This window comes from Erigeron canadensis, chromosome 6 (assembly GCF_010389155.1).
Source record: "Erigeron canadensis isolate Cc75 chromosome 6, C_canadensis_v1, whole genome shotgun sequence".
Taxonomy (NCBI): domain Eukaryota; kingdom Viridiplantae; phylum Streptophyta; class Magnoliopsida; order Asterales; family Asteraceae; genus Erigeron; species Erigeron canadensis.
In genome coordinates, this window is record NC_057766.1 from 6,609,903 (window position 1) to 6,637,037 (window position 27,135).

General features: G+C 31.7%; 3 protein-coding genes across 3 annotated transcripts; 2 read left to right on the plus strand and 1 right to left on the minus strand.

Moving 5' to 3' along the window:
* The first annotated feature begins 472 nt into the window (after window positions 1-472).
* On the plus strand, window positions 473-2,594 carry LOC122605329. The gene has a single exon (XM_043778255.1). It carries the CDS (start codon window positions 621-623, stop codon window positions 2,430-2,432), a length of 1,812 nt encoding a protein of 603 aa, XP_043634190.1. The 5' UTR covers window positions 473-620; the 3' UTR covers window positions 2,433-2,594.
* A 15,890-nt stretch (window positions 2,595-18,484) lies between these two features.
* Window positions 18,485-22,329, plus strand: LOC122603610 (uridine nucleosidase 1). Its single transcript, XM_043776362.1, has 9 exons — window positions 18,485-18,782; window positions 19,730-19,845; window positions 19,943-20,002; window positions 20,581-20,763; window positions 20,846-20,950; window positions 21,393-21,489; window positions 21,577-21,684; window positions 21,776-21,911; window positions 22,129-22,329. Exons 1-9 carry the CDS (start codon window positions 18,722-18,724, stop codon window positions 22,235-22,237), a joined length of 975 nt encoding a protein of 324 aa, XP_043632297.1. The 5' UTR covers window positions 18,485-18,721; the 3' UTR covers window positions 22,238-22,329.
* Window positions 22,330-22,955: 626 nt separating this feature from the next.
* On the minus strand, window positions 22,956-26,618 carry LOC122605848 (ras-related protein RABC2a-like). Its single transcript, XM_043778805.1, has 6 exons — window positions 26,425-26,618; window positions 25,804-25,872; window positions 25,435-25,500; window positions 24,705-24,826; window positions 23,779-23,907; window positions 22,956-23,240 (listed from the first exon to the last, which is right to left on the minus strand). The coding sequence occupies exons 1-6, from the start codon at window positions 26,555-26,557 to the stop codon at window positions 23,130-23,132; spliced, it is 630 nt and encodes a 209-aa protein (XP_043634740.1). The 5' UTR covers window positions 26,558-26,618; the 3' UTR covers window positions 22,956-23,129.
* Window positions 26,619-27,135: the final 517 nt, after the last annotated feature.

Genomic DNA, 27,135 nt, shown 5'->3' on the forward strand with positions numbered 1-27,135 from the left:
CTAAATAATTTTAATGACACATGTAAATAATGAACTTCACGTGTTTTTCGTGTGCCTAAGATTACACGAACTAACTTATGAAATCTATTATTTCCAAAAAAAAAAAATTTAACAAAGTTATGGTTGGTTCATGCCTAACCCTCCTTATGTGTGCCAAATTATATGTACTATCATCATGACCTATATATGAGTGAGTATTTGTCATTTTAACGTAAGAACAAACCATATATCGGTCTCCATACTTTTTAAATAGATTTATTTTGACACATCATATCTTATATTACATCATGTAGTACTAAAGATATTTTTCTAACCATATTTATATATTTTTCTTCCTTTTTGAGATTTCACAATAATTGGACACATCACAATCAGTGTCCACCATTGCAATAAATTTGAGTTCATCTTTAATTCTTCTCCACTATTTAACAAAGCATGCTAACTAGTATCAAGTCAAACAAGAATTTCTCAATAAAACAAAACAAGCGTGTCAAAAAATAGATATACAACACTACTATAACTCTATAGCCTTAGCCCATATATATAATCAATCATCCCAACGTCCACAAATTCTCTTATCCAAAAGAAAACGTACCAAAAACACTAATTATATCAAATACATGGTTATGACTCGATTATCTTCTAGTTTTTCCACCGGTGGTGGTGGTGGTGGAAAGATGAAAAATATTGGTAGCTTCACCTTACACGCCTTCACCGGGCGGTGGTTCATGGTATTTGCATGTCTATTAATTATGTCTGTCGCCGGGGCAACGTATATGTTTGCGTTATACTCCGGCGACATAAAGTCTGCCCTTGGATATGACCAAAGTACCCTTAACCTTCTTAGTACTTTCAAAGATTTAGGAGGCAATGTTGGGGTCATTTCCGGCTTAATAAACGAAATTTCACCACCTTGGGTCGTGCTTTTCTTAGGCGCGATTATGAACTTTTCGGGTTATTTCATGATTTGGATGGCTGTTACTAAAAGAATAGCTAAACCGCCTATTTGGCAAATGTGTTTGTTTATTTGTATAGGTGCAAATTCACAAACTTTTGCTAACACGGGTGCTTTAGTTACTTGTGTTAAAAACTTCCCTGAAAGCCGAGGGGTAGTTTTGGGACTTTTGAAAGGTTTTGTAGGATTAAGTGGTGCAATTATCACTCAATTGTATCCTGGTTTTTATGGACATGATACAAGATCATTGATCTTGTTTATTGGTTGGCTTCCAGCTGCTGTTTCAATTGTTTTCCTTCGAATTGTTAGGTATTTAAAGGTGATTAGACAAGAAAATGAGCTCAAGACATTTTATAACCTTTTGTATATTTCATTAGGATTAGCCGGGTTTCTTATGGTTATTATCATAATCCAAAACAAGCTTCAGTTTCTAGAGGTTGAGTACGCTTTGACCGCGTCTGTAGTCGTGATTTTGCTCTTTGCCCCCCTTGGTATTGTGTTTAGAGAAGAATTTAAGATTTGGAAAAGCAAACAAGATGTGCTTAATAATCATCTTCATACGGTCCATATATCCACGGTCATACCAACAAATGTTGTAGTAACAACACCAACACCACCACCCGAAAAGGAAGTTTCTTGTTGGAAAACCGTGTTTTCTCACCCCGAAAGAGGGGATGATTACACTATATTACAAGCGATTTTTAGTTTCGACATGTTGATACTATTCATCACCACGACATTCGGGGTTGGGGGTACATTGACAGCCATTGACAACCTTGGTCAAATCGGGCGTTCACTTGGTTACCCGAAAACTAGTATCTCAACTTTTGTGTCACTAGTTAGTATCTGGAATTATTTGGGTCGGGTCACGTCGGGTTTTGTTTCGGAAATTTTATTGGTCAAGTACAAATTTCCACGCCCATTGATGTTAACAATGGTCCTATTTATCTCATGTGTGGGCCATCTATTTATTGCCTTTGGGGTACCCAATGGACTATATGTCTCTTCGGTCATAATGGGTTTTTGTTTTGGAGCTCAATGGCCTCTAATTTTTGCAATAATATCGGAAATCTTCGGATTGAAGTATTATTCAACTTTGTACAATCTAGGAGGTGGGGCAAGCCCACTGGGGGCATACATCCTTAATGTCGTTGTCGCGGGACGACTTTACGACAAAGAGGCCTTAAGACAATTGCGGGCAAAAGGACTCGAAAGGAAAGAAGGGGAGGATTTAAGTTGTACGGGTATAGATTGTTACAAAATGTCATTTCTTATTATAACTTTTGCAACACTTTTCGCGTGTTTTATCTCCTTTATTTTAGTGGTTCGAACAAGAAAGTTTTACCGTAGCGATATTTACAAGAAGTTTAGGGACGCGGCGGAAGCTGAAACCGCCCGTACCGAGATGGTGGTCGCGCCTACGACCACCAAAGAAGCACTACATGAAAGAAAAGCAGGGGAGGAAGATCATATATAGTAGTTAAAATGTAGTTTTCGTAATTAAATTTGTAGCTAATATATATACTGTAAAAGGAAAAGTACAACATAGAAACGTAATATATTCTGTTACTTATAGTTTTCCAATGTAATGGGAGGATATTTATGATGTGATATAATATTTTCGAACAAGTATTTGTTATAGGTTTTTATGACATATTTTATTTATGAAATCATACAAGATTGACAAAATCATGTTGTATTTATACTTTGACAGGCAAGCCACATGATGCGTACTTTTATCAAGTAGGTGTTAGTTAAACGTAATGAATAGCAAATGTTATTAGAGGATTTAATGTCTTTGTTATTCATTCATTATTGTTTGCTTATTATTGTTTTGATAATAACAAACATTATTATAATTGACATTATTCACTCATCATGACACCATTCATCGAGTAAAATGAGAGTTCATTTTGAATATGACAGACCATAATGTTAAATTTTATATTATTAGCTAATTAACCCGGGTTCAACTCGGACATATTAATGATAGTTTTCTAAAAGCGTATGACATCCTGCCGAAGTTGCGACGAAATGGATTGAGTCTATTCTGAAATATCTATGTGATTATTTACTACAACATTTTTTAGTTTTGATAAACAAATGCATATAGCTACCTTTAAGCTTTTGTGTATCAAATATATTTGATGTAATTAAACAACAAACATTAATATATCTGATGATAAATTTTTTAACTTAAACTTCTTAAATCAAGCTATTTATTTTTTATATATAAAATACATAGCATGTAAAAAAAACAATATGTAGTTTTTTTTTTTAAACTTCAAAATATTCTTTTTACTTGGAAATAAATAGAAAAATGTCTATATTTATTAAAGTTTCATCAAGACTTAAATGTAAATTATAAAGTTATATCAAAAATTAATAAAATAATTAAGATAGTGTTATGATGGATTAATTTTTTAAAAAACTAAAATGTTACTAAAATTATAATTTTAAATATGATGTCATAATTTCTAAAAACATTTGTAAGAAAGATTGTGAGTTTGACGTATAGAAAATTTTCTTCAAAAATTTTCTAGAAACAATTCTCTTTTATTTAGATAAGAGATAAGAGAAGAGATCGATTGAAAAAAAAAGACTCATCCTATCCCTTTCTCCCATTAACTCAATTGAATAGATCTTCCAAAAAATGCACGAGATACCAAGGTATCAACCGTGTTCTCGGGATACATCTTAGAAAATAATGAGAACGAACCCGTTGGCTAAGGCCTAAAGACTTCCCCAATGCCAATTTATAATGTGTTTTCTTAAGTGGTTTTTCAATGTTTTTTAAACGAATTTTGAGATATTTCTTGGGGTGTTCGCAAAGAAATGGGCAAAAGATGGGTGGAGTTGGGCTAGGTGGGGACATGGGATGGGTTCGTAGTCTTCGTACAAAACTAAAACATCCTGTCATCCTGACAACCATTAATATGATTTTGGATCTTGTGGAACATCATCAAATTGGATTGGTTTCGTCGGAGTAGGTTATTAAAATCCCTGGTCTAACGGTGTAAGTTTTAAAAATCGGATTCATTGTTCATTTGTTCTGGTTACATTTTTAGCAATAAACAAATTGTCAAAAATGGATCGGACTAATCTATATGTTTATGTGTAACATATTTAATTTATATATATATTAAAGTTACTAGAGATATTTATATTTAACATATATATATATATATATGTTTGTAGCATGTGAAATATACGAGTATAATATAATGAAAAGTCTTTTGTTTGTTGGCTAAAGCATGTGTTTTCTATTTTTGTGATAAAAAAAAAGAAAAATCTATATGAAAATATACATAAAATTATATATAGCTCATACGGGGTGGGTCGATGGATATCCAATTGTAGAACCGGGGCTAGGGTTTCCCCCATTACCCTTTAAATTTATATGGAGATAAAAGGAAAAAAAACTCGAAACCATCAAACTGGCCAAACCAAAATGACTTACATGGTTTGGTTTGGTTCAATTAAAAAATACACTTGGTCTAGTTTGAATTGATATATGTTGTACTAAAAATGTCGGTTTGGTTTAAAATCTAATCAAATTCAGATAAATCGGACTATGAACACCGCTAGTTTTGTTACTATGATAAGATCAATACTTAGATTTGGTATATCATCAAGGGTACCAAACTACATTATTACTATGCCAAAATTTCAACTTTAGTTGATACTTAATAATAGCAATAATTGTGATATTGAAAGGTTGATTAAGACACTATTATCATTCGTTAAATCATAACAGATTCAAAGGGGGTTAATTTCTAAACTATCCAGTTTTTTATTAATTTATTATCTTGCAATCAAAGAAACATGGTTGGATCAGTGGTAAATACTCTTGCCTCTAGAAACAGAGATCATGGGATCGATCCTCATCCCATGCAAAGGTTGGAGGGTCTTTTCTACCATTTAGGTAAATACTAGAAGCAGCCTCTCTACTTAGGTAGGGGTAAGGTCTGTCTACATTTTAACCTCCCTCATACACCGTCAAGGTATTGGGGCTCAAAACCCGCGAAAGGCTACTTTTTATTATCTTGCAATCACCACGTGAGTTGTTCAGGTTATATTTTCTTTTTCATTTTTGAATTATATTGATTCAAAGTTTGATATTTACATTATGATACCAAGGAATGGAAACATGACTATAAATCTATCATAATCCAATGGGAGTACATTTGAATTTTGTTCCTGTTCGCTTATTTATGCTTTATTGAAAAACTAATACGAACAACTTACATGAAAATACTTTTCTCAGTTTATGAAGTGTTTGTTTGAATATTTTTAATCGAACAAATTGTACATCAAACAAATTAACTTTTGTTTGCTAAGAAAATAACTATTTCCGTGCTCGTCAATTTAAACAAGTAAAAGAATAAAAGAGAACAAATATAAACAAACCAACACACATGATATATTTAAGAAATATATACCATATGTTTGAAGTTGTATAAATAGTTAATTAACCCATTAATTAACAATCTATAAAGTTCTAACAGCACTTAATGACTTACACTTTTTGACCAACACTTTGACCAACATTGACCAACATGACAAACATTTTTGAAATTTACCCTTTACACTTTTTGAAATTTACAATTAAACACAATTGACATAAACCCCTTACATTTTTTGAAATTTACAATTTAACACCATTTTAGTTCTAACAGCACTTAACGACTTCATTTAAGAACCACCGTTAACTTGTACCAAATTTGCCAAAGGTTTCCAAAATAGGGACCAAAAATGCAATAAAACCTGAAAAGGGACTGAACTTGCCAAAATATACAAACCACAGGGACCAAAAATGCCATTAACTCTAAATTAAATTGTTCACAGACAATTTTTTCCCTCAGCCTGGGGCTAGAGGTGCAAGAAACGGTTAACCGATTTTGGTTAATAATTTTAATAACCGGTTTCGGTTATTTTTTGAAACAGTAATAACTGATTACAGTTAACTTTGTACCGGTTAATAACCGGTTTTTAGATTTTAAATCTGGAACCTATCTAACCGACTTCGATTAATAATAACCGGTTAACCAATACCGGTTAACCTATTCGGTTTTTTTAAACATATTCCAAAGCCTAAGCAACAAACCCATATTGCAAAAAAATCTGTATTCCAAATAAACATCATTTTCTAAACACAACAAACTTCATCATCCCAAATCTCAAAAACAACAAAAATTTGATGTTGGATCGGATGAAATAAGAATTAATCTATATTTAGTATAGATATATTGAAAACTTACGAAATTATCTGATGATGCGATCTTTCCGGTTATTTATCAGTGTATGTATATAATATGACTGATATTGATATATATATATATATATATATATATATATATAATATGTGATTAGCCGGTTAACTGGTGTTAATTTGGAAAATTAACCGGTTATAGGTTAACCAGTTAATAATCGGTTTTGGTTTTGAAAAGAGTAATCGGTTAGTAACCTACGGTTTCTGGTAACCTATAATCGATTTTTACTATTTTGGTTACTAACCGATTTTGGTTACTGGTTATGAATCGGTTCGGTTCGGTTAATCGGTTTTTTCTTGCACCTCTACCTGGGACGCATGGGTCTACGGTCTACCCATAATCTTTTCGGCCTCAAATATATACATATAGATTAGCCCAGTTCATGAACCGACCCAAACTCTTTTTTTCATGTACATATTTCTGCTGAAACATGAGTCATGACTCATGACATAAAGGAGATATACAAGTGGTACAACAATACCGGATTTGGGAGGCAACCGCATTGAGGGCATAAATGCATAATTCTTTTATACCTTAAATTCTTAAAATCTACAAAACTAATTTATGCAATATGTATCAGCCCAATTATTGGTCCAATAAAAAAAATCCAAAATTCGGGTTTGGGTGCAAACTCAAAGAGCCATAGAAAGTATAATTCTTTTAAACCTAAAATTTACAAAATTTACAAAATACAAAAAAAATCTAAAATTCGGGTTTATGTATATAATGTAACAGCCCAATTCTTGGCCCAAACCAAAAATCTAAACCCGGGGCTGCTTCATTCTTCTAAGTCTCGGAATAGACATACCGAAATGTAAACACCATACGTCCATACAGCTCTTATATATTATTTTTTTAACTAAGTTTATGCCCGCGCAATGCGGCGGCGGTGGGGGTAGTGATGGCGGAGGTGGTGGTGGTAATGGTGGTGGGGGCGGCAGTGGGGACGGTGATGGGGGCGACGATGATGGTGAATGTAAAAGTAATTGATGTTAAAGGTGGTATTATAGTTGGGAGAGCTATACCTTAAATTATTTTATTAAGGTTATTATAGGTATATTAGATGGAGATATATAAATGAGTGAATAAAGTAGAAGGGTATTTTTAGTTTTTCAAAGATAGAAAATTTAAAGAAAAAAGATGATTTGTTTTATTAAATAGTATAGGTAAGTACTGGCTCTCTCAATAGTGTATCAAGACCGATTATCTTGCAACATAATAAATATTTTGAGTTCAAACCTCGTAGCATAGGAACCTAGAAGCGCCACTCATCTACATGATCGGATGGGAACTGGGATCGATCGCACGTCCCAATCTTTCATTGCTACATAGATGCCTTATGTAATTTCCAAAGAATAATACTTAGCAATAACAAATCTACCAGAATATAGTCAACAATTTTCACTACCCGATATATTCATGTGTAAAGTGATGCTCATCAACTACATTTGATGAGCAAATATAGTTATAACTAGATTTTAGACCTGAGTCCAACATTAGACATAGGATTTACGATATTAACAATATTAGATCTCCATACATTTAAGTCATAAAATCTTACAATTTTAAAAAAACACGTCTTTAAGTGTTATATTTTGCAAGTTGTAGTACAATAATCATAGGTTCCTCACTGTCATTATTAGCCTAGACATATTGATGGAATTGTTTGTCGTAGTCATTCCACAAGGCACATGCTATATATAATAATTTCTCCATTATAGAATATTTTGAAACAGATGTACTTATAATGTGATACTATTAGGAAAAATAATTAAGAATTAAAATATAAACATATTTGTGATCCTGTACTTGACATTTAAGTATATGTATTTAATCATGATGCACGTTCATAACACGCATATGTTTATTTTCAATCACTTATTCTATGATAATATGATAAGAATTATGATTATTTTTATATTCTTTGATAACAATGAGTACTCTTCTAATATTTGTTAATAAGTCATTAGGTTTTCAAATTATTTTTTGTAGAAAATATTTCATATGTTAAATTATTTTTATTTAATTAAATGATTGTAAATTTTAAAAAATTCTCTCAAGTTGATGGCTAAAAATAAATATAAATGAAGTATTCAGGGCTAAAAAGTATAAATTATTGATGGAAAACAAAAAAGTGTAAATTAATGAGACTTTTATACAAATTAATATAAATATTAATATATTTGGATAATGATTATTATGATTTTTAATTTGTAGTTTATCTAAATGATGACATCATCAAAAGTCAATTTGATGAAATCGAACGATGTGATTGGTTAATTAATCATTAGTTCAACTGTCTTATAATATATATTAAGATACACAAAGTTAATATATAAAAAAAAGATAAAATTATGTACCTTCTTTTATTTAGAGATTATGTTGAAATTTTTTTAATTAATTATTAATTAAATGATTATAAATTTTAAATAATTTTCTTAAGTTAATGGCTAAAAATAAATATAAATTAAGTATTCAGGTTAAAAAGTGTAAATTATTGATGAAAAAAAAAATGTAAATTAATGAGACTTTTTCTACAAATTAATATAAATAATAATATAATAATATATTTGGATAATGATTATTAGAAATTTTAATTTATAATTTATCTACATGATGACATAAGCAAGAGTCAATTTGATAAAATCGAACGATTTGATTGGTTAATAAGTAATTAATTCAACTGTCTTATAGTATATATTAAGATTATAACTTTTTTTAATAGACGTTAAAATTGATTCAGATATATAACAATACTAGTCTTTAATTTCGTCCGATGTACGGGTAGATTCAACATATATGTTTTGTATATTTCATTTTGATATGTTTTTGAATTTTATGATAAATTATATAATTAAAACACAATAAAAATATATATAAGAATAAACTTTACCTGAATTAAAACCATAGTCATTTTTGAGCCGGTTTTACATTTCATAATTTATATTTTTTTTTTACCAAAAAAAGGATTAGAAGATTTAGATATTAGATAATTACTAAAATTGGAAAAAAATTCATATATTAAAAGAATGAACACCATCTCGAGTGTGTTGATTTTGAGTGGGTTAAGTATTGGTGCATAGTCCAAACCTGCACAATGCAAAATTGTAGATAATGATTAACATGATTTAGGTTCAAATCTTCGACATGAACCAAGGTAGTCCTTTTTTATTAAAAAGAACCAATATATATCATTCCATATATTAGTAAATATATATTATGAAAGTTAATAGCAATAAACAATCAATTAAGCAAAATATGAATTTAATAGGTGTGAGAGGAAGAAGATGCCATAGTAAACCTTTAGCTATAAAATTATTTAGGTCGATCAAAATTTAGATAGATAGATATTTAGGTGTATATATATAATAATAAAAAAAAATAGTAGAAATGTAATCTAGTAAGGATTAGTTTGTTTTTAATTAATTAAATTAAGAAAAGTAGTAGAGATATGATATGATATGATAAGACTAAATGGTATGAGACATCCTCCATGAATGGGTTTACCGACATGTGACGCCAACTAAGCTAAGGGGCCTTTCAACAAAAATGGTGGTACGAGGCATCTTGACACCATGGGGCATCTCTTACCATGTGTCAAAACCAAATGATTAATATTTTTTTTATACTTTTTATTTTTTTATTACACTTTTATTTATATAATTTTATTTTTACACTTTTAATTATATACTTTTCACTATGCTTTAAAAAAAAAATAAAGTAAATAAAATTTCATAAAATCTATTACATAAAAACTAAATAACATAAACTAAAAAAACACATAATTGAACTAACGAAGCACATAATTAAAAAAAACACATAAAAACTAGGGATTAGTTCCTTAGAATGTAAGAAACTTTGAACGAATGTCTATAGTAGGAAATAACTAAAGTTGTGTGTATTGTATGTAAACAACTTTGAAATAATGTTTATTGTATGTAAGAATTTCGTTTCAACCAATTACAATCTGACAAGTGGCACTTGTATATGGTTGCCACGTATGTAGTCTTACATACAATAAACATTTTTTCAAGTTGCTTACATACAATACACATAACTTTAGTTTTTTCCTACTATAGACATTCGGGCAAAGATAGTTACATTCCTGGAAACTAATCCCTAAAAACTAAGACAAATTTTAAAAATTACTAGTTGCCATAATACTTTTGTCGAGTTTCTTTTTTCATGTCCTCCATTATAGTTCGTTCGGGCTCCTCAAGATAACTAAAATCTTTGGCCAACATCTTTGTCTCATTCCTTTTATTTTTTTTCTCTTTAAGTAATAATTTCCTTTCACCCAAATCCGCACGTCTATTACTTAATTCCATTAAACCATGTAACTCGTTAGTAACTTTCTCAAATACCTACGTGTAGTCGATACGCCGTGCAAAACCCGATCCCGAGGCCGACCCCGATGCGGCTGCCCTTTTGGTCGCGTCTCGACCTATCGGTCGAATATACCGATCTTCAACTTCCTCCTCATCGTTTATGTCAATGTTCACCCTAGCGTTGGACCCTTCACTATGTAGATCAATGGATGATGAAGTTTTTGACCTTTTGGCGATTGGTTGACCGCGTGTTGCCTTTCCATCGAAGTCGGTAATTAGATGGAACCTTGAAATTTACTTAACGAGTTCCTAAATTTCTATATACGGGAACGGTTTGAACATCCCTTGGTATTCAGCCAAAACTCTTTCCAAAACCTGAGCGTCGTTACTCCCACTTTGATGGTTGTTTTTTTCTTTGTGACGAGTGTAAATTTGGTTGAACACCGAAAGTTGCGTCTTAATTTTTCGCCATTTCGAACCGATCGAGTCTTGGTCACAGTAGTCATTTCCTTTATTTTCAAGAATGCGAAATTTCTTGGTAATTTTTCGCCAATACGTTTTGTCTTTTTGATAGTTTGCTAAAAAAAAAGAGGTAGACAAAATACTAATAACAAAAAAAAAGAGAAAAAACGAAAGAAAAGGCAAAAACGAAAAAAAAAAAAAGAAAACAGAAAGTAAACCAAGTTTATTTAAAAAAAAACATAAAACATAATTTAAAAAAAAAAAAACGGGTTTTAAATTAAAAACATATTTATTTACATTAAAAATCCGAAATTGTATATACAAAATTACCAAACTTAGGGCCATCCGTCACGTCGAGCCAAGCTTTGGCTAAGGTAATTTGTTCTTCTTGCGTCCAAGTGATGGACACCGCTTTCGTCCTAGGTTCGCCGGGTCCTTTCTTTTTATTATTTCGTTTTTTTCTTGGTTGTGATGGATCATCTTGCTCTTCTTGTACTTGTGTCTCTTGGACTAATTCAATATCCGGTGAGTGTGGTGTGGGTGATGGAGTCTCGACCATCCTTTGTCGTTCTAAATAAAGTGTACAAAAATTTGTATTAGTATCTAAGTAAATAAAAGTGTAAAAAAATATACACAAAGTGTAAAAACTTACCAGACATTTGTTGTGACTAGTATAGAATTGAGAAGTGTTTTGACTTTGTCCAAAACCTTACATATCAGGTTGCACCCCCGACGGTTGCATCAACATCGGTTGCATTGGCATTGTTTGCATTTGAGTCATGCACCTAAAAACCCCGGGACTATTCAAGACGTTTGGATCGTTAACATCGGGTGGAGCTTTAGTGTTTGAATGTGGAAACCCATAGTTAAAATTGTTGGGATACATGGTAATTTATTTTTTAAAATGATAAGAACGTATAGAAAAAAAGAGAAAAGAAGATAGTATTTTGAGTGTTGTAAAACTTTATTTAATAAAAATTGGGTTTTATTTAGGTGAAAGGTAAATCGTTTTAAAACAAAAACTTTTTTTTTATAATGAGAATTGAGTTCCAACGGGTATATTAGCATTGGGAAGGGGAAAGTACTTAGCTTGGTCAACGGTTTTGCCTATCCGTGGAGGGCAAAAAAACTGGCTGGAACGCCCTCCGGGGTGATGTTCACGCCTCACACCATGTAGTCTAAGTATTCGTTAATCATTAAATTATTATATTCTAACTAAAAAAATTGTAATAAGTGACGCGACATAATAATTTGGAGGGAAAAATTAGGCCCAAGAGGGTTGATGTGGTGCCAAGTGTTTTTTCATGCTTCTGTTTTAGTTAGTATTTAGATTTAGATTTTGATTAGATTTAAATTTAGATTTAGATAGAAAAATTTATTAACACTTAAATATTTATATAGCCTAAATAATCTATGTACATGATATCAACTTTGCGCGTGTAGTGGTTAGTTACTCCACCCGGATACACTCAAACATAACTGTGCCACGGAGAGGTATCTAGATTCCCATACCACGTGACCACGTACACACTAGCTCCGAAGAACTAGCATGGGTTAAGCTTAACACAACTTTACTTATGCTCGAGACTTCTTTCTTATATTAGCTTAGGCTACACTTTCACCTAAACCAATCACATATATCATTCTTTACGTTATATTAGCTTAGGCTACACTTTCACCTAAACTAATCACATACATCTTTCTTTACTTTAGGGCCCTTAATTGTACACGTGTCATGACAAACCTATAGAAGTCTAGTAACTAGGTGTTCAAGCCATGCAACTAATCATATGACATACATACATCATCATATCGTCATCACATATTAGCATCGCATCATCATATCATTTTATATTCATATCAACGTATCATTCATAACATCATATCGTTATTTCATAAAATCATCATATCGTGATATCATATAACATAATATCGTCATGTCATATTAGCATCATATCTTCTTAACTTGATAGCAACATATCGTCATATCATTTCATTAACATAACATCATAGCATTGCGTCATCATATCGTCAATTGCATTATAGCATCATATCTTTATATTAACATAACATCTTATCGTATTAACATCATGTTATCTTATATTTGCATCATAAACATTTCATCTTATCACATATTTTATTCCATCATATCATCATAACATAACATATACATATTTCATTTCATCATAGCATGCTTAAGCTTACCATTCATCATCAATGGTAATCATAATATACCCAATAGTAACATCACATTCATTCCCGAATACATACAAGCATATAAACATTCATTTGGGGAAGTTAACTTATGAAAACTATGTTTTGTTGTCCCTCGTGTGGTAAAAGATGTTATCTTACCTCAATAGAGTACTCAATAATCACAAATGTGTTTACCGTGCTTGACAAGTGTTCCCGACAACCTATGATACAAGAAGGATGGAAATATACGTCAACTAGATACTTAAATGCGCTTAGAACCCTTCTCCCGGCTGGTATCGCCGAGCCCATGGGTGGTCTCGTCGATATCAATTTCCAGACTCACACCCCTCACTTGCAGGAGACTTTTCGACCTCAAGACGACCAAATGAGTCAAAATTTAGTTCTTAAGAAATGTAGAGAATGCAAAGAACTTTCCAGAAATATAAAGTTTTACTCTTGAAGATCTCTAATGAATGATCTATGATGTTTACAAAATGGGTCTGCAGAAATCGTCCGAAATTCGACCACTTTTGGAAATCGACACTTTTCGGCTATTTATGGGAAAAATCACCAGAAACTTTGTTCATATCGATTCAAGAGAACACATAGACCTTTTTCAAGAATATAAGATTCATCTCCTAACTCGTTTAATTGAAAGAGATATGATTTTTTCAATATTACTAAATTTTCAGATCTAGTAAACCCTTAGTTTTGTAAGCAATTTCGACCATCACACATCTACCCTGAACTCTACAGTTCCTATACACTCTAATACATCTTAACAACATTATTCATCATTAAACTTTGCATCTTGATACAGTATATCATCTCTATTAACGATTTAACTCACGAAAACGTCGTTTTTAACCGAAAACATCAACTTTAATCCATCCCAACCCTCATGGTCGAATTTACAGAGATAAAACCTACTTTAAAACTTAATCAAACTTATATTACTGACATATTATTTGTAGGGATGATTAATGGATCGAAAAGCTAGCAAAAACCCTTCTGAAATCACCCGAAATCAACTAGATCTTGAAGTTTAACCTAGGTTTTGTGTGAAATACTTTTCTAGGATTTTTGATCTGATTTTTCTGCCCTATGGTCGACCTCCATACCCTTTATATACTAAAATAACTTTTAAAACTTTACATCTAGGCCCTCGCACTTCGTTACAATTCGTTTCAGCCCTTAACGGCTCTTTTAACGCCTACGGGAACAATTATCGACCCTTATATCTTATCGGGAACATTAAATGAATTCATTAATCATTATCAACTTTAATTTTATTACTTTAAATAGTTTTAACAGATATCTCACGTAAATCATTTAATTCACGTAAGCACATATAAAACACATAGTAACTAACGGTCATTAACGGTAAGTTAACGGTCAACGTCAAAAAGTTTTAGGATGTTACAATACTAGATCAATGTAACTATGCCGCAAGAAATTACTCAAGTGACCACTATTTAGTATCCCGTCATGCTTTTAACATTGGTGGTTAGTCACTCCACCCAGAAATACTAGTCCACGTAACTATGCCGCAAGGAGCCACTCAAGCGACCACGTACACAATAGCTTGGCATAAACTAGCACGGGTTAAGCTTAACACTTCCCACGTCAATCTCACATATTTAGCTATAGCATTTCCCACGTATTTATATCTTTCTTACTTTTTACGCACTAACATTAAGGCTAGAACGGTTTCCCACATCTCACATTTTACGTTAACATTAGGCACAATCGTTACCTAATTAGTCTCACGTCTACTTTTGCATTTAATCCCACTAACGTGCACACTCATAACAATTACCACGTGTATCTAGTGAACAAGACATATCATACTTAAGTCCCACATATAAGCCATCACATATCAACATCAAGACATATCAACGACATTATCAACAACACATATCTTAAGAATTTCATAGCAACGTCATTATAAGCATCATACTTCATATGCACATATATATACTTCTACTTTAAACGTCATCATATCAACATAAATCATTTCAACATGCATATATTCCCACATAACCTCCCGCATAACCCGGAAAACCCAACACATATAAGATAGAGTCGATTGTTACTAGCCCCTTTTTTCCCACCCACTGAGCTGAGCCCTATGACTAGAGACTAGAAAGGCAGAAAGAAATTCTGATTAAGAGGTTACTTATAGAAAACCACATTTTGTTGTGCCTACTGCGTGAGAAAAGTCATGTATCTTACCTGATGACGAGCACGACGATCAATAAGCAACTTTAAAATATCTTGTTCGAGTTCCCGACTACCTATCACACACATATAATCGACATGTAACACAAACGAGACCATAAAGAACATCACCAAGCTCCCTAAACATCAACATGACTTATACCTAAGGTCTATGGGTCAAATGAGCATGAAAACAAGCCTATACGACTGCCCGACCTGAATATGCGCCGCATAAACTCAATCAGAAGCAACCAGATCAATCTGTACACCGCACAGAATTCCCGTGCGCCACACAGAATCCCCGTGCGCCGCACAACGGGGTCTTTTAAGTAAATCCGACTTTTGAATATCTTTAAACGACTCCCATTCGATCTCAAACCCTAACCCCGACTTGGAGACATGAAATTGACCTCTTTTATGACACAATTGATGCCTTCAAACCACCAATTGATTCCTTGATCCATTACAAACATAAATCACTTAATTGATTACCCGAATAGCATGAAATCGGTAAACGTTTTGATCAAAAACTCATTACCTTAAGTGGGTTTCTAATTAACCACCTGGAATACACTTATTTACATATAAAAAACATTATTCAACATTAAAGTTTGCATCTTGACATAGTTAATCAACTCTATTAGTGCTTATTCTCACGAGAACATCGTTTTTAACCGAAAACATCAACTTTAAATAACCCCAACCCTCAAGGTCGAATCTACAGGGACAAAACCTAATTTAAAACTCAATCAACATTAAATTAATGATATTATACCTGTAGGTTTGATTAACGGACCGAAAAGCAAGTGAAATCCCTTCCGAAAACCCCCCGAAATCGACTATAACTTGAAAAATTGACCTAGGGTTTTGTGTGAAAGACTTTTCTGGGGTTTTAATCTGATTTCCCAGCCTTTGGGTCGTGGATGAGGCCATATATATACTGGAGCAACTTACAAAACTTTACATCTAGGCCCTTACACTTCGTTACAACTCGTTTCGGCCCTTAACGACTCTTTTAACGCCTACGGGAACACTTATCAACCCTTATATCTTATCGGGAATATTAATTGACTTTATTAATCATTATCAACTTTGATTTCATTCCTTTAAATCACTTTAACACATATCTCACGTAAATCATTTAACTCATATAAGCACATACAAAACACATAGTGACTAACGGTCGCTAACGACAAGTTAACGGTCAACGTCAAAAAGTTTTGGGATGTTACAATTATAACTTGAAAATACTTATAAAAAATTATTTATATTTTTGTAAAATAATATTTTTAAAAATTTATATATATATATTATTAATATTTTCATAAAATAAAATTTATATTGAACAATATTAAACTTTATAAGCTAAAATTAGATTTTTATTTAAAAAATGACTTTAATAAGTAGTAATAAACTTTATAAGTATTAATATTTTTATAAAATTTAAACAATTTTTGAAATATATTATAATAATTATAATAATTAAAATAATTTTAGCAGTAATAATAATGATAATAAACATAGTTTTAAAATATATTATAATAGTTTTAATAATTAAAAATAATTATACAAAATTAGTTTTATCAAAACTTGAATTCCAATGAAATTTCAAACTTTCAATAAAAAAATGTGAAGGAATCTTGAATTCCATCATATGATTGAATTTGAGGGAACCCAATTCCATACGAACCAAACAACTAATGGTATGAAATCTGAATTCCATTCTACCTACCAAACAGGATATGAAATGGAATTCAGATTCCAATTCCATCGAATTCCTTGGAATTCTGCGAATCAAACACCTCCTAGTTTACATTTGAATATGTTATTGTTACAATATTGTAGTCTTATACTTTAAATTTGAAAGATGCATTATTTATTTTTGTAAAAATTTAACGTCAACAATTATCACCATGGAACGCATGGGTTTAATCTAGTTAAAATAAAGAATGAGTTTTTTTCATGGATTGTTAAACTTAAGGGGGCGTTTGGTTCTCAGAATCTTTTTGAAAGAATTGAAATCTATCAAAGGAATTGGATTTTTAAAGAAATTGGAAACTGAATGGATTGGAATCTGATGAAATTAGAATTTGAATGAATTATAATTTGTATCTGTTTGGTTGATCAGAATTAAATGGAATGGAATGAAATTCATAACATAAATATAATAATAATTAATAAATATAATTTTATAAAATTTAAATAGTAGTACTTTCTATAAAATAAAAATATAAAGGTGTATAAAATATTATTAGTTTTCCTAAAATAATAAAAATATTATAATATAATAATTTTTTTATAAAATAATAAAATTTATATAATATAACATTATTAATATATAAAATAAATAACTCTTTATTAATTACAATTTTAATATAAAATAAAAATAAATTTTTATAAGTTAGAAGTAAGTTTATAATTATGACTTATTGCTGAATAATAATCAATATTTATATTTATATAAAATTAATTATAAATAAATAAAAATAACTATTATCATAATTTTATTATTATAAAAATAATAACTAATAATATTTATCATTATATTAATTATATAAATTATAGTATAAGTAATTATTATTATTATTATAAATAATAGTAATAGAAAAATACAACATTTATTAAATAAAACATAATAATAATTTTAGAAGAGAAACATTTTGAATTCCAATTCAAAATTTTCCATCCACTTTACCAAGGCATCTTAAATTCTTTTATACGATGGAATTCAATTATTTAAAGGATTCCAATTTGAATTCTTTACGAACCAAACACGTTCTGTCAACCAAACTGAATATGAAATAAATATTAGATTCCAATTCTATCGAATTCCAACAAATTCTGCAAACCAAACCTCCTTTATAAGTTTACTACTATTCATATGAAAAAAGGGGGATCTGTGAAATAATTGACACGTTTTTGGATAATAAAATAATCATAAAAAATCGAATATAACCACATACCTTGAAATAAAATCATCATCACATATACGTATACCTCTGTGTCTGTATCGATAAGAAAGAAATTTATTTATCCAAACTTTGTTGCCAATCAGATTAGAAAAAAAGGAGCAAAGTGGGTTTGGCTTGGCTTGGCTTTGGCAGGCTGGCGGCCCCTCCAAAATCGCACAACTCCCTTTGAATATTCTCACATTCTTCATTAAAATCATCAATCAATTAATCAAATCCACTTCTTCCTCTTTTTAACCTCTATAAAATTCGGACCAAAACTTTTACAAATTAATTCATTTGATTTGGTTAGTAGAAGAAGAAGAAAGAAGAAAGAAAATGATGAATGGAAATTGTGGGGTCTCCGAAAAGATCATCATCGATACTGATCCTGGCATTGGTACTACTATTCCCCCCTTTTCTCTTTATTCATTATGTACTTCCCCTTTTATTTTTTATTTTTATATTCTCTTATTTTTCATTTAGAAGAATGAGTTATTATTCCAGACTGATTATTATATCAAGGATGTTGCTTCTAATAAAAATAAAAATTGACTTCAACTATCACCAACTTTATGTATGAAAAATGAAGGCCCCATTATATAAGCTTTCGCTTTGTTAAGATGCTCTTATTTTGTATTATATCAAAGAATATTGCCCTGTGTTTAGATGCGGAAAACTCCCTTCTTTTCCAGAAGACTTTTTTTTTAAAGAAAACAAGAATTGTAATGAAATTCATGTTTTCGAGAAACTATTATGACAAAACAGAAACAAAAACAATATTTTTGATGTTTTTTCCATATTCTATAAGGAAAATGTTTAATATTTTTGATCCCTTTACTCTTTAATTATTTACAAGTATTACCAATAGAGCTAGTAAAAAACTTTCATGTCGAAAAACTTATAATATTAGTAGCGGATCGTTAAAAAAAACGGTAGATTGATAGGAACCGTTTTATCCCATGTACCAAATTGATACCCACATAACCCCTAGTAGGGATAGTGTCAAGGTAATTCAACTACTTAAATTCAATTCTGCCTCTGGCAAGATTCGAACCCAGGTTGCTCCTAGAAAGTGGTGGCTGATAGAGTTGGTGGGCATGAAATTTTTTTCATGTATCCACATGGATTTACCTTTATATTATCTTTTATATCTGACAATTTTTCTTATATTAGATGTAAATCACACTTAGTTTATTATTACATTTCAAATAATGTAACACCTCAATATAGTATATTTGTTACAATATCTGCCTGCTGTTATTAAGTTTGACATAATTCCTATAAGAAGTGCTTTGCTAAAACAACCTTGAATGAGAACCATCACCATATATTCATCATTTACAGATGATAGCATGGCAATTATGATGGCTTTCCAAACACCAAATCTTGATATCGTCGGTTTTACCACCATTTTTGGTAATGTATCTACAAAAGATGCAACTCGCAACGCCTTACTTTTGGTAATCACTTTTTTTGTGAGTAACTTCAATACTTAGTTTTGCATAAATACATATCTGTACCTGATCAATATTCATTTTTTGTTGTGCAAAAGGATAGTGTGAGATTGCAGGGTGTCCTGATATTCCTGTTGCCGAAGGTAGCCCTGGACCTCTGAAGGTACATTTTGTCTTTGTGCTTTCACTTGATAAGCATAGTTGATGAACAACATAAATAATTAAAAAGACTAGATATATTTTGTTAAACAATACACAAGCATATTAGCATTGGTACATATGAATGTTTGTACTAGCTTTTCAGTCTGTTCAGTATAAACTTTTATAACTACTTGATTGTCTATGATAGGCGTCCTACATGCATATTCATTTCACCAGCAAGTGTTTGGAAATGTTTTCAAGTAACTAAAACCCGAAATCTGTTATACCTATCTATCTCTAAATTGGACAATTGGTCTATTGTATCTATTCAACTTTCAAATCTTCATAGTGTACGTATTTGTTCAATCAAAACTTGTAAACTACTGGATGACATGTATATTTGGATACATATAATAACAAATATTCAAAATTTGGGTACATGCAATTATCCATTTAAATTGGGTATTACAATAGATTTTGGGCTGCAATTTGTTCCATTTCCAAGCACTCAGTTCAGTGAAATTTTCGAAAAAAAGACTAATTTATTATCTTCTCAGTTCGTTTTCCATGTTGACTAAGTGATCTTGTATATTTTTATAGGGTGGAGAGCCAGAGATTAGTGACTTTGTTCATGGATCAGATGGATTAGGTAACTTAAATTTACCTGAGCCCAATTCAAAGAAAGTAGAGATGTCAGCATCTGAGTTTTTAGTTGATAAAGTTTCTCAATATCCGGGTGAAATTTCTATACTTGCACTTGGTCCACTAACGAATTTAGCTCTGGTAAGTTACATGTTTACAAATGTCATAATTCATGTTTAAGATGCTATCAGGCAACTAATATTTCATCAACATGCTCATTTAGGCTATCAAGAGGGACTCGTCATTTGTTACCAAAGTGAAAAAGATAGTTATACTTGGTGGAGCTTTCTTTTCACTCGGGAACATTAATCCAGCCGCTGAAGCAAACGTATAGTGTTTCCATCCTTCTTGAATGAAAATCTTATAAGTGGCAAACTGGGTTTGGGGGGTACCTAAATGGGTTTGATTCAAATCTTGTACTATAGTTTTTTAGATTAAGTTGACCCATAACACCTTATGGTAAACATCTAATGTATTGAATATGATTAAAATAGGTAGATTATTAGAATCGTAAGATAAGATAGTTCTAAGAAAAAGCAATCAAGGTGGTGGTATTGTATGTAGTATACGGTATACAATGTGGGCAACATTGAAGGGGTGACCCATTTGGCTCATGTCCTTTTGAGATTTTTTTTTGGCTTAATATTACGCCATTTTTATTGTTAATATTTAACTCAAATCAACTGATTCACAAGTATATATGCTTGAAATTATCACCGCTGGAAAAAGCGGAAACTTACTAATAGTAACAATCTATTTTTTACTTGCAGATTTATGGGGACCCTGAAGCAGCGGATGTTGTGTTTACATCTGGGGCCAATATCGTCGTTGTTGGCATAAACATCACAACACAAGTCAAATTATCTGGTCCGGTCACTTACTCTAGTCGACTTTCCTATATAGACACGAAAACTACAACATAATGAAAGTCGCACTGTATTTTGTGGTTTGCAGATGATGACCTCCATGAACTGAGGCAGTCTAAAGGGAAATATGCTCAAATTTTGTGCGACATGTGTAAATTTTACCGCGATTGGCATGTGAAATCTGATGGTGTTTATGGTATATGTTCAGAATTTTTCGTTATACTCAAAATCAAAATGAAATTAATTGTTGAATGTCACTTCATGGTATTTTTTTTATGTATCTTCAGGTGTATTTCTTCATGATCCGGTCAGTTTCTTGGTTCTAGTTCGACCAGATCTTTTCACATACAAGAAAGGTGTTGTGCGGGTGGAGACACAGGGGCTTTGTGTTGGCCATACTCTTATGGACCAAGGACTGAAAATGTAAATTCTTAGTTTTCCTGATTTTTCTTAAAACTATTGTGCATTACATTTATTCTTTAAAAAGAAAATAAGAATGATAAGATTTGATGGGGTTTTCAAGTTTTCCTAAAAGACATCAACACTCTTTTTGACCTTAAAAGTCGAAGTCACCATTTTTCTAATTGAAACAAGGAGCATGTTTCGTTTTCTAATATATTGTTCATTCCTAATGATGCAGATGGAATTCGGAGAATCCATGGACAGGCTATTCCCCAGTTTCAGTTGTGTGGACGGTCAATGTGGACGAGGTTCTCAAGTACATAAAAAATTTGTTAATGAAACCGTAATTGATTTCAGGATTATGAACATATGAAAAACAGTCAGAAAATTTATCTCTGAATTCCAATTTAATCTGTTAATGTGAATTTCTAATTTTATCCCTCTGGCTTGTTTAATTTCATTCAGATGTGAGGGGTTATTTACTTCAAATATCTTGTAATTTATCCAAAAACCACATACTCATCATTTCAATAATTTGGCCACTTGTAAGTTGTAACCTACATTTTATTTGTTTCCATTTAAAGCTCTGCAACTTAACCCTTTAACTAGTCAAAATATAAGTTTGTCAACTTCTGCAGAGGAAAACAAGTATTAAAGTTTTTCTTATGTGGGAAATCGATGACAATGGTCTCAGTTAAGTAATGATACAGAGGCCTAAAACCCATGAGCCTAAACAAGCCTAATCAACTCAATTTTGACCCAAATTTCCACTATTTTGACTTTTTTCATCTCCACTCTTGATCGTGCCCTGTGTTTTGATCTCTTCTCCATACATGTTTGTTAGTTTATGCCTATAAATTTTAATCAAATATATCATTTTTTGTTTCTAAAATGACCTAATTTCACTTTTGAAGACAAATTATATGTTAGCTAAATCAACCTAATAAACTAGATAAACAACTTAATATGCAGTTCATAACTACATAAACCAACACTAAGTCACCATCTTATTTTCTCGCTATAACATTATAGACAAACATCTCGCAAGAGTGGAGATGAAAGAAAGGAAGGAAAGAATTAAGTTCAATAATTATTTTAATACAAAGGGAAATATATAGAGCCCACTGATTCACATATGCATTCAGGAATCAGGATCATATCGTAAGCTTGCTACATGAAATTGGTTAGCAATACATTGTTTAAATTGTTCACCGTCTCTAGGAGACTAGAAAGCATCTTCTATGAGCAACAACTGTCGTTTGGCATTGGTTGGTCTTCTGGTTTTGGCACAAGTATATTTTTCTTTAGTATTGCAGACCCTTCTTCAACAAGACTAGGAACCTCCATAATCTGTAATCATAAAAAAGTCAGTCGAATGCCTATATAATCCGTGATCATAAAACCAACAAGGGCAGGCACAATGCACTCACTGTTGGAGATTTTCACCAATTAACTTATAAATGGGCCAATTGGGTTATTCATCCCAAATGGATAAAACTAAATGTTTTAGAAAAAAAGGAACAACAAGTTGGGTTTTTAACGGGTCAAACAAACGGGTTGGAAGTATCCCAAAGTATATATTTGATGCTTAGAACCTCACGAATCTGTTTTATAAAATCAACAGGTATAGATGGTTACAGTAACAGCACCATTTAATGATATTTAGCGCAGTAAAACGAAAAGACATAAAATTGCTGGTTACCCAACCCGAATGCCTTTGACCACTAAACAACTCTTTTTGGCCCTATACCCAGTTTTACCACATCTACTTGGTAATGACCATAAGTTCCTTTTAACATACTTATCATATTCAAAAACCCAAAGATGGAGGATACATTGGAAGCAAGTCCTATGCAAAATTGACAAATAAGTTCAAGTTGTACTCTACCTTCAATGCAAGCTCTTCAAAACATTGGTGTACATTTTCTAGAGTTCTAGCGCTGCACTCAAGAAATAAACATCCAAGTTCTTTTGCTAGAGCAGTGCCTTCTTCCTTGCTTACAAATCTTTCAGAGTCCTAAAATAGCATTTGGAACATAATCTGAGATTAGGACGTAATATTTAAAGAACATGTTACCGTTTTGAAACACAAAAGATATATTTGGTGAAGAGAAAAGAAATATGATAAGATCTTGAATTTAGTAGGGTAAAAGGGGAAAATTCAAACATATATATAGAGTGCTGATCTAGGTTATGTTTCATCTCTAACAGATTAAGAAGATTAATGTAAAATGTTGTACTAATAAGGTAAAATGAATAGAAAGGCATCTTATAAGTCTACTAAGATTGAATAAAAGCTCCAAAATTACATCGTAACAATTAATTTTTTAACGCTGGGCTTCTTGAAATTGCCAAACATGTTATCATTTAGAGAATCAAATAACGGACAAGGATAGAATGAGTGTTGTGGGTCAGCCCAACACGATCCCACCTATTCTGACCGGCACTTTAAAACATGATCGGGTTACATGAACCAGTTATGACCCACTACCTAACCTGTTCATTTTCATCTCATTAGCCAAAGTAGCAAGGAAAAAACTATTGGCTTTATTACCACTTTAGTAGGCAAGCCCTTGTTTGCCAAGTGGCTATTAATAGGATCAAAACAAATTAGTTCTGGATGATTATAGCATTATTATATGCATGTGTTTGTGAACTGGCATTGGTTTGTTTGCTGATGTATGATGTTTTTACAAATGCAACAAACATAGGGTGTCACTAGGAGTGTGGCCTAGATGATCAATACAAGCGCGAGTTGCCAAAAATAATATCAGTATGTCGATATATAAGGTTTACTTGGTACGCAAAACTTACTTTGTCAACTTTATTTCCAATCAGCATCTTCACACAATCTTGATTAGTGGAGTAACGCTCGACTTCCTTAGCCCATATGTCTGACAAGCTTGTGAATGTATCTCTCCTTGTAACATCATAAGCTATAAGTAAATAGTATCAGTTATCTTGAAATGTATACAAATGAATGTCTAAATATTTATAGAAATGCTCATATGATATATACAGCAAGTATGGAGTACAAAGACAACTACTCAAGCAGGAATTAAGATTGTGACGGTTAATTTTGTCATTGATAATAGGTAGACTTATACACACCATTTTCTACACAATTACAAAAACATTCAACAAGTTTGTGTATAAATGTATTTGCCTGTTGATATCTAGATTTAAGAAAGTAATGGCATTGCAAAGCTAGAGTTTTCATTTGAATTACATCTGCATTATATTCATTAAAGAAGAAAAGGACTATCTAACATATGTCCTAAGGGCGCACATAAGGTAAAATGAATGCATACATTTCTCATAAAATCTCGAATTCATTTTCAAGGAAAAAGTTGGTATTTTTTTAAAAAATTCGTAACGAATATTTGGTGAACTAATTACGCCTGCTCTTAGGGCACATGTTAGTCAACCCCTTAAAGGAAAGAGTAAGGTAAAAAAACGGACTGGGATCCTTGTTTAGGCTACTTGGAGAAATGGTATATGTATTATGAATAACGATGATAGATGCAACTGTAGCCAAGCTTACCAAGTATAATGCCTTGTGCTCCTCGGTAATAAGAGCTTGTCAGTGTCCTGAATCGCTCCTGTCCCGCTGCAATATACACCACTCGATCAGAAATAATCAAATATATATGTGTCAATATGTAAGCCATCTCATGTATATCCTACGTAGTTCTGTATAAAACTTCTCGCCAATCGTCATCTCAGTTGTTTAATTCCCATATGAAAAAGTGTAATCAAGATCAAATATAAGTAGCCACTAGCCAGAGCAACAAAAAAAAAAGGCCACCACTAATGAAGCTCATGCAAATCTTCAGTAATAATTATGATAATTAACTTCTTTTAGACATTTTTTGTAAGATTCTTATCTAACTTAATCTTAAGAACTAATTACCCGTGTCCCAAATTGTAAGCTTTAATCTCTTTCCACCAACTGTAAGTTGCTTGATTTTGAAGTCAACTCCTGCTCAATAATAGAAAGACAAATAAGTGGAAAGCTAAAGCAACTTGTAAAAAAACACGAAATAAATATCTGGATAGATGCAAAGGGAATTTTTTCCGGATAATCTAACTTTATAGGTAAAATTTGAGCAATCCTGACCCTTGATTGTAGTTCAAAGGTTGATAATTGTCTACTTTAAACTTTAAAGAAGTCTTATCCATTTTTTCTCATGAAATAACACGCGACTTTTTTAACCATCCCAATCAAGAAACGTACTAGTATTTATTTTTGACCCACGGGCATAATTTTAAGTCCAACTTCTTTTTAACAGCTACTATTTCTAGTCTATCTCTAATTAGACCAATAATTTCATAGATGCACCGATATCAAGGATTGAACCCTCCCAGAAAACAGAGATTCTACTATCCAACTAAGGCTAGAATTAGGTACAGTTGTTGACAACTTTTTTTTAACCAAATAACCATTATTGAATCTTATGTCACAATATACTATCAAAAATTTTGGAAACAAACGGATATATATTACAGTAATACTCAATGAAGGTGAAGTTACCTATAGTAGGAGACATGTCCTCGAGAGAATTTGAAACAAAGCTTAGGAGAAGACTACTTTTACCGACACCAGAATCACCAATCAACAATATCTTAAATGACAAGTCATATTCAGCTGAAGACAATGAACCCATGACGGTAAAATTCTATTATTGACTTTCTGAGAGATTAATTATGTGAGCAGAATGTAATTAGTTAACATGAATCACAAGTAAGTTTCAAATGGGAATGTTGGATATATAGTTTTTATATGTAAACAAAGGATTATATGGCATTAAGTTCCTTGCTTTATATTGGTTAAAGAAACAAAGTGTGTATGTCAATTATATTGAGAGACAAGGCAGAATCTTGAAAACCTGTGAGAAGAGGAAAAGACAGATATGGAAGTTGAGGAGACGAATGTTGTGTTTTTGTAAAATTGAAAGCTTTTACGACTATGCCCCCCGCCAACGTATATAGAAATATAGAATGGAAGTAAAAGAGCTTATATAATTTAAAAGTTCAAACAAATGATTTTCATATAAGCTCTTGAAAATTATATAAACTCTCGCTTCTGAAAATAGAGGTCATAGGTTCGATCCTCATACCCAGAAGACTGGAGGTCCTTTTCTACTTTTGGTAGAACCTGGAAGCAACCTCTTTACTTTTGATAGGGGTAAAGTTGTCTACATTTCAACCTCCCTCATACATCGTCGACGAATACAGTATTAGA

Bases quoted from the DNA above. Each gene is read 5' to 3' on its own strand.
- LOC122605329 (XM_043778255.1), top strand. From the start codon at position 621: ATGGTTATGACTCGATTATCTTCTAGTTTTTCCACCGGTGGTGGTGGT.
- LOC122603610 (XM_043776362.1), top strand. From the start codon at position 18,722: ATGATGAATGGAAATTGTGGGGTCTCCGAAAAGATCATCATCGATACT. The intron at 19,846-19,942 runs GTAATCACTTTT...GCAAAAGGATAG, and splicing joins CTCGCAACGCCTTACTTTTG to TGTGAGATTGCAGGGTGTCC. The intron at 20,764-20,845 runs GTAAGTTACATG...ATGCTCATTTAG, and splicing joins CACTAACGAATTTAGCTCTG to GCTATCAAGAGGGACTCGTC.
- LOC122605848 (XM_043778805.1), bottom strand. From the start codon at position 26,557: ATGGGTTCATTGTCTTCAGCTGAATATGACTTGTCATTTAAGATATTG. The intron at 25,501-25,803 runs GTAATTAGTTCT...TGTATATTGCAG, and splicing joins GCTTACAATTTGGGACACGG to CGGGACAGGAGCGATTCAGG. The intron at 23,908-24,704 runs GTAAGTTTTGCG...ATGCTATTTTAG, and splicing joins TTGGAAATAAAGTTGACAAA to GACTCTGAAAGATTTGTAAG.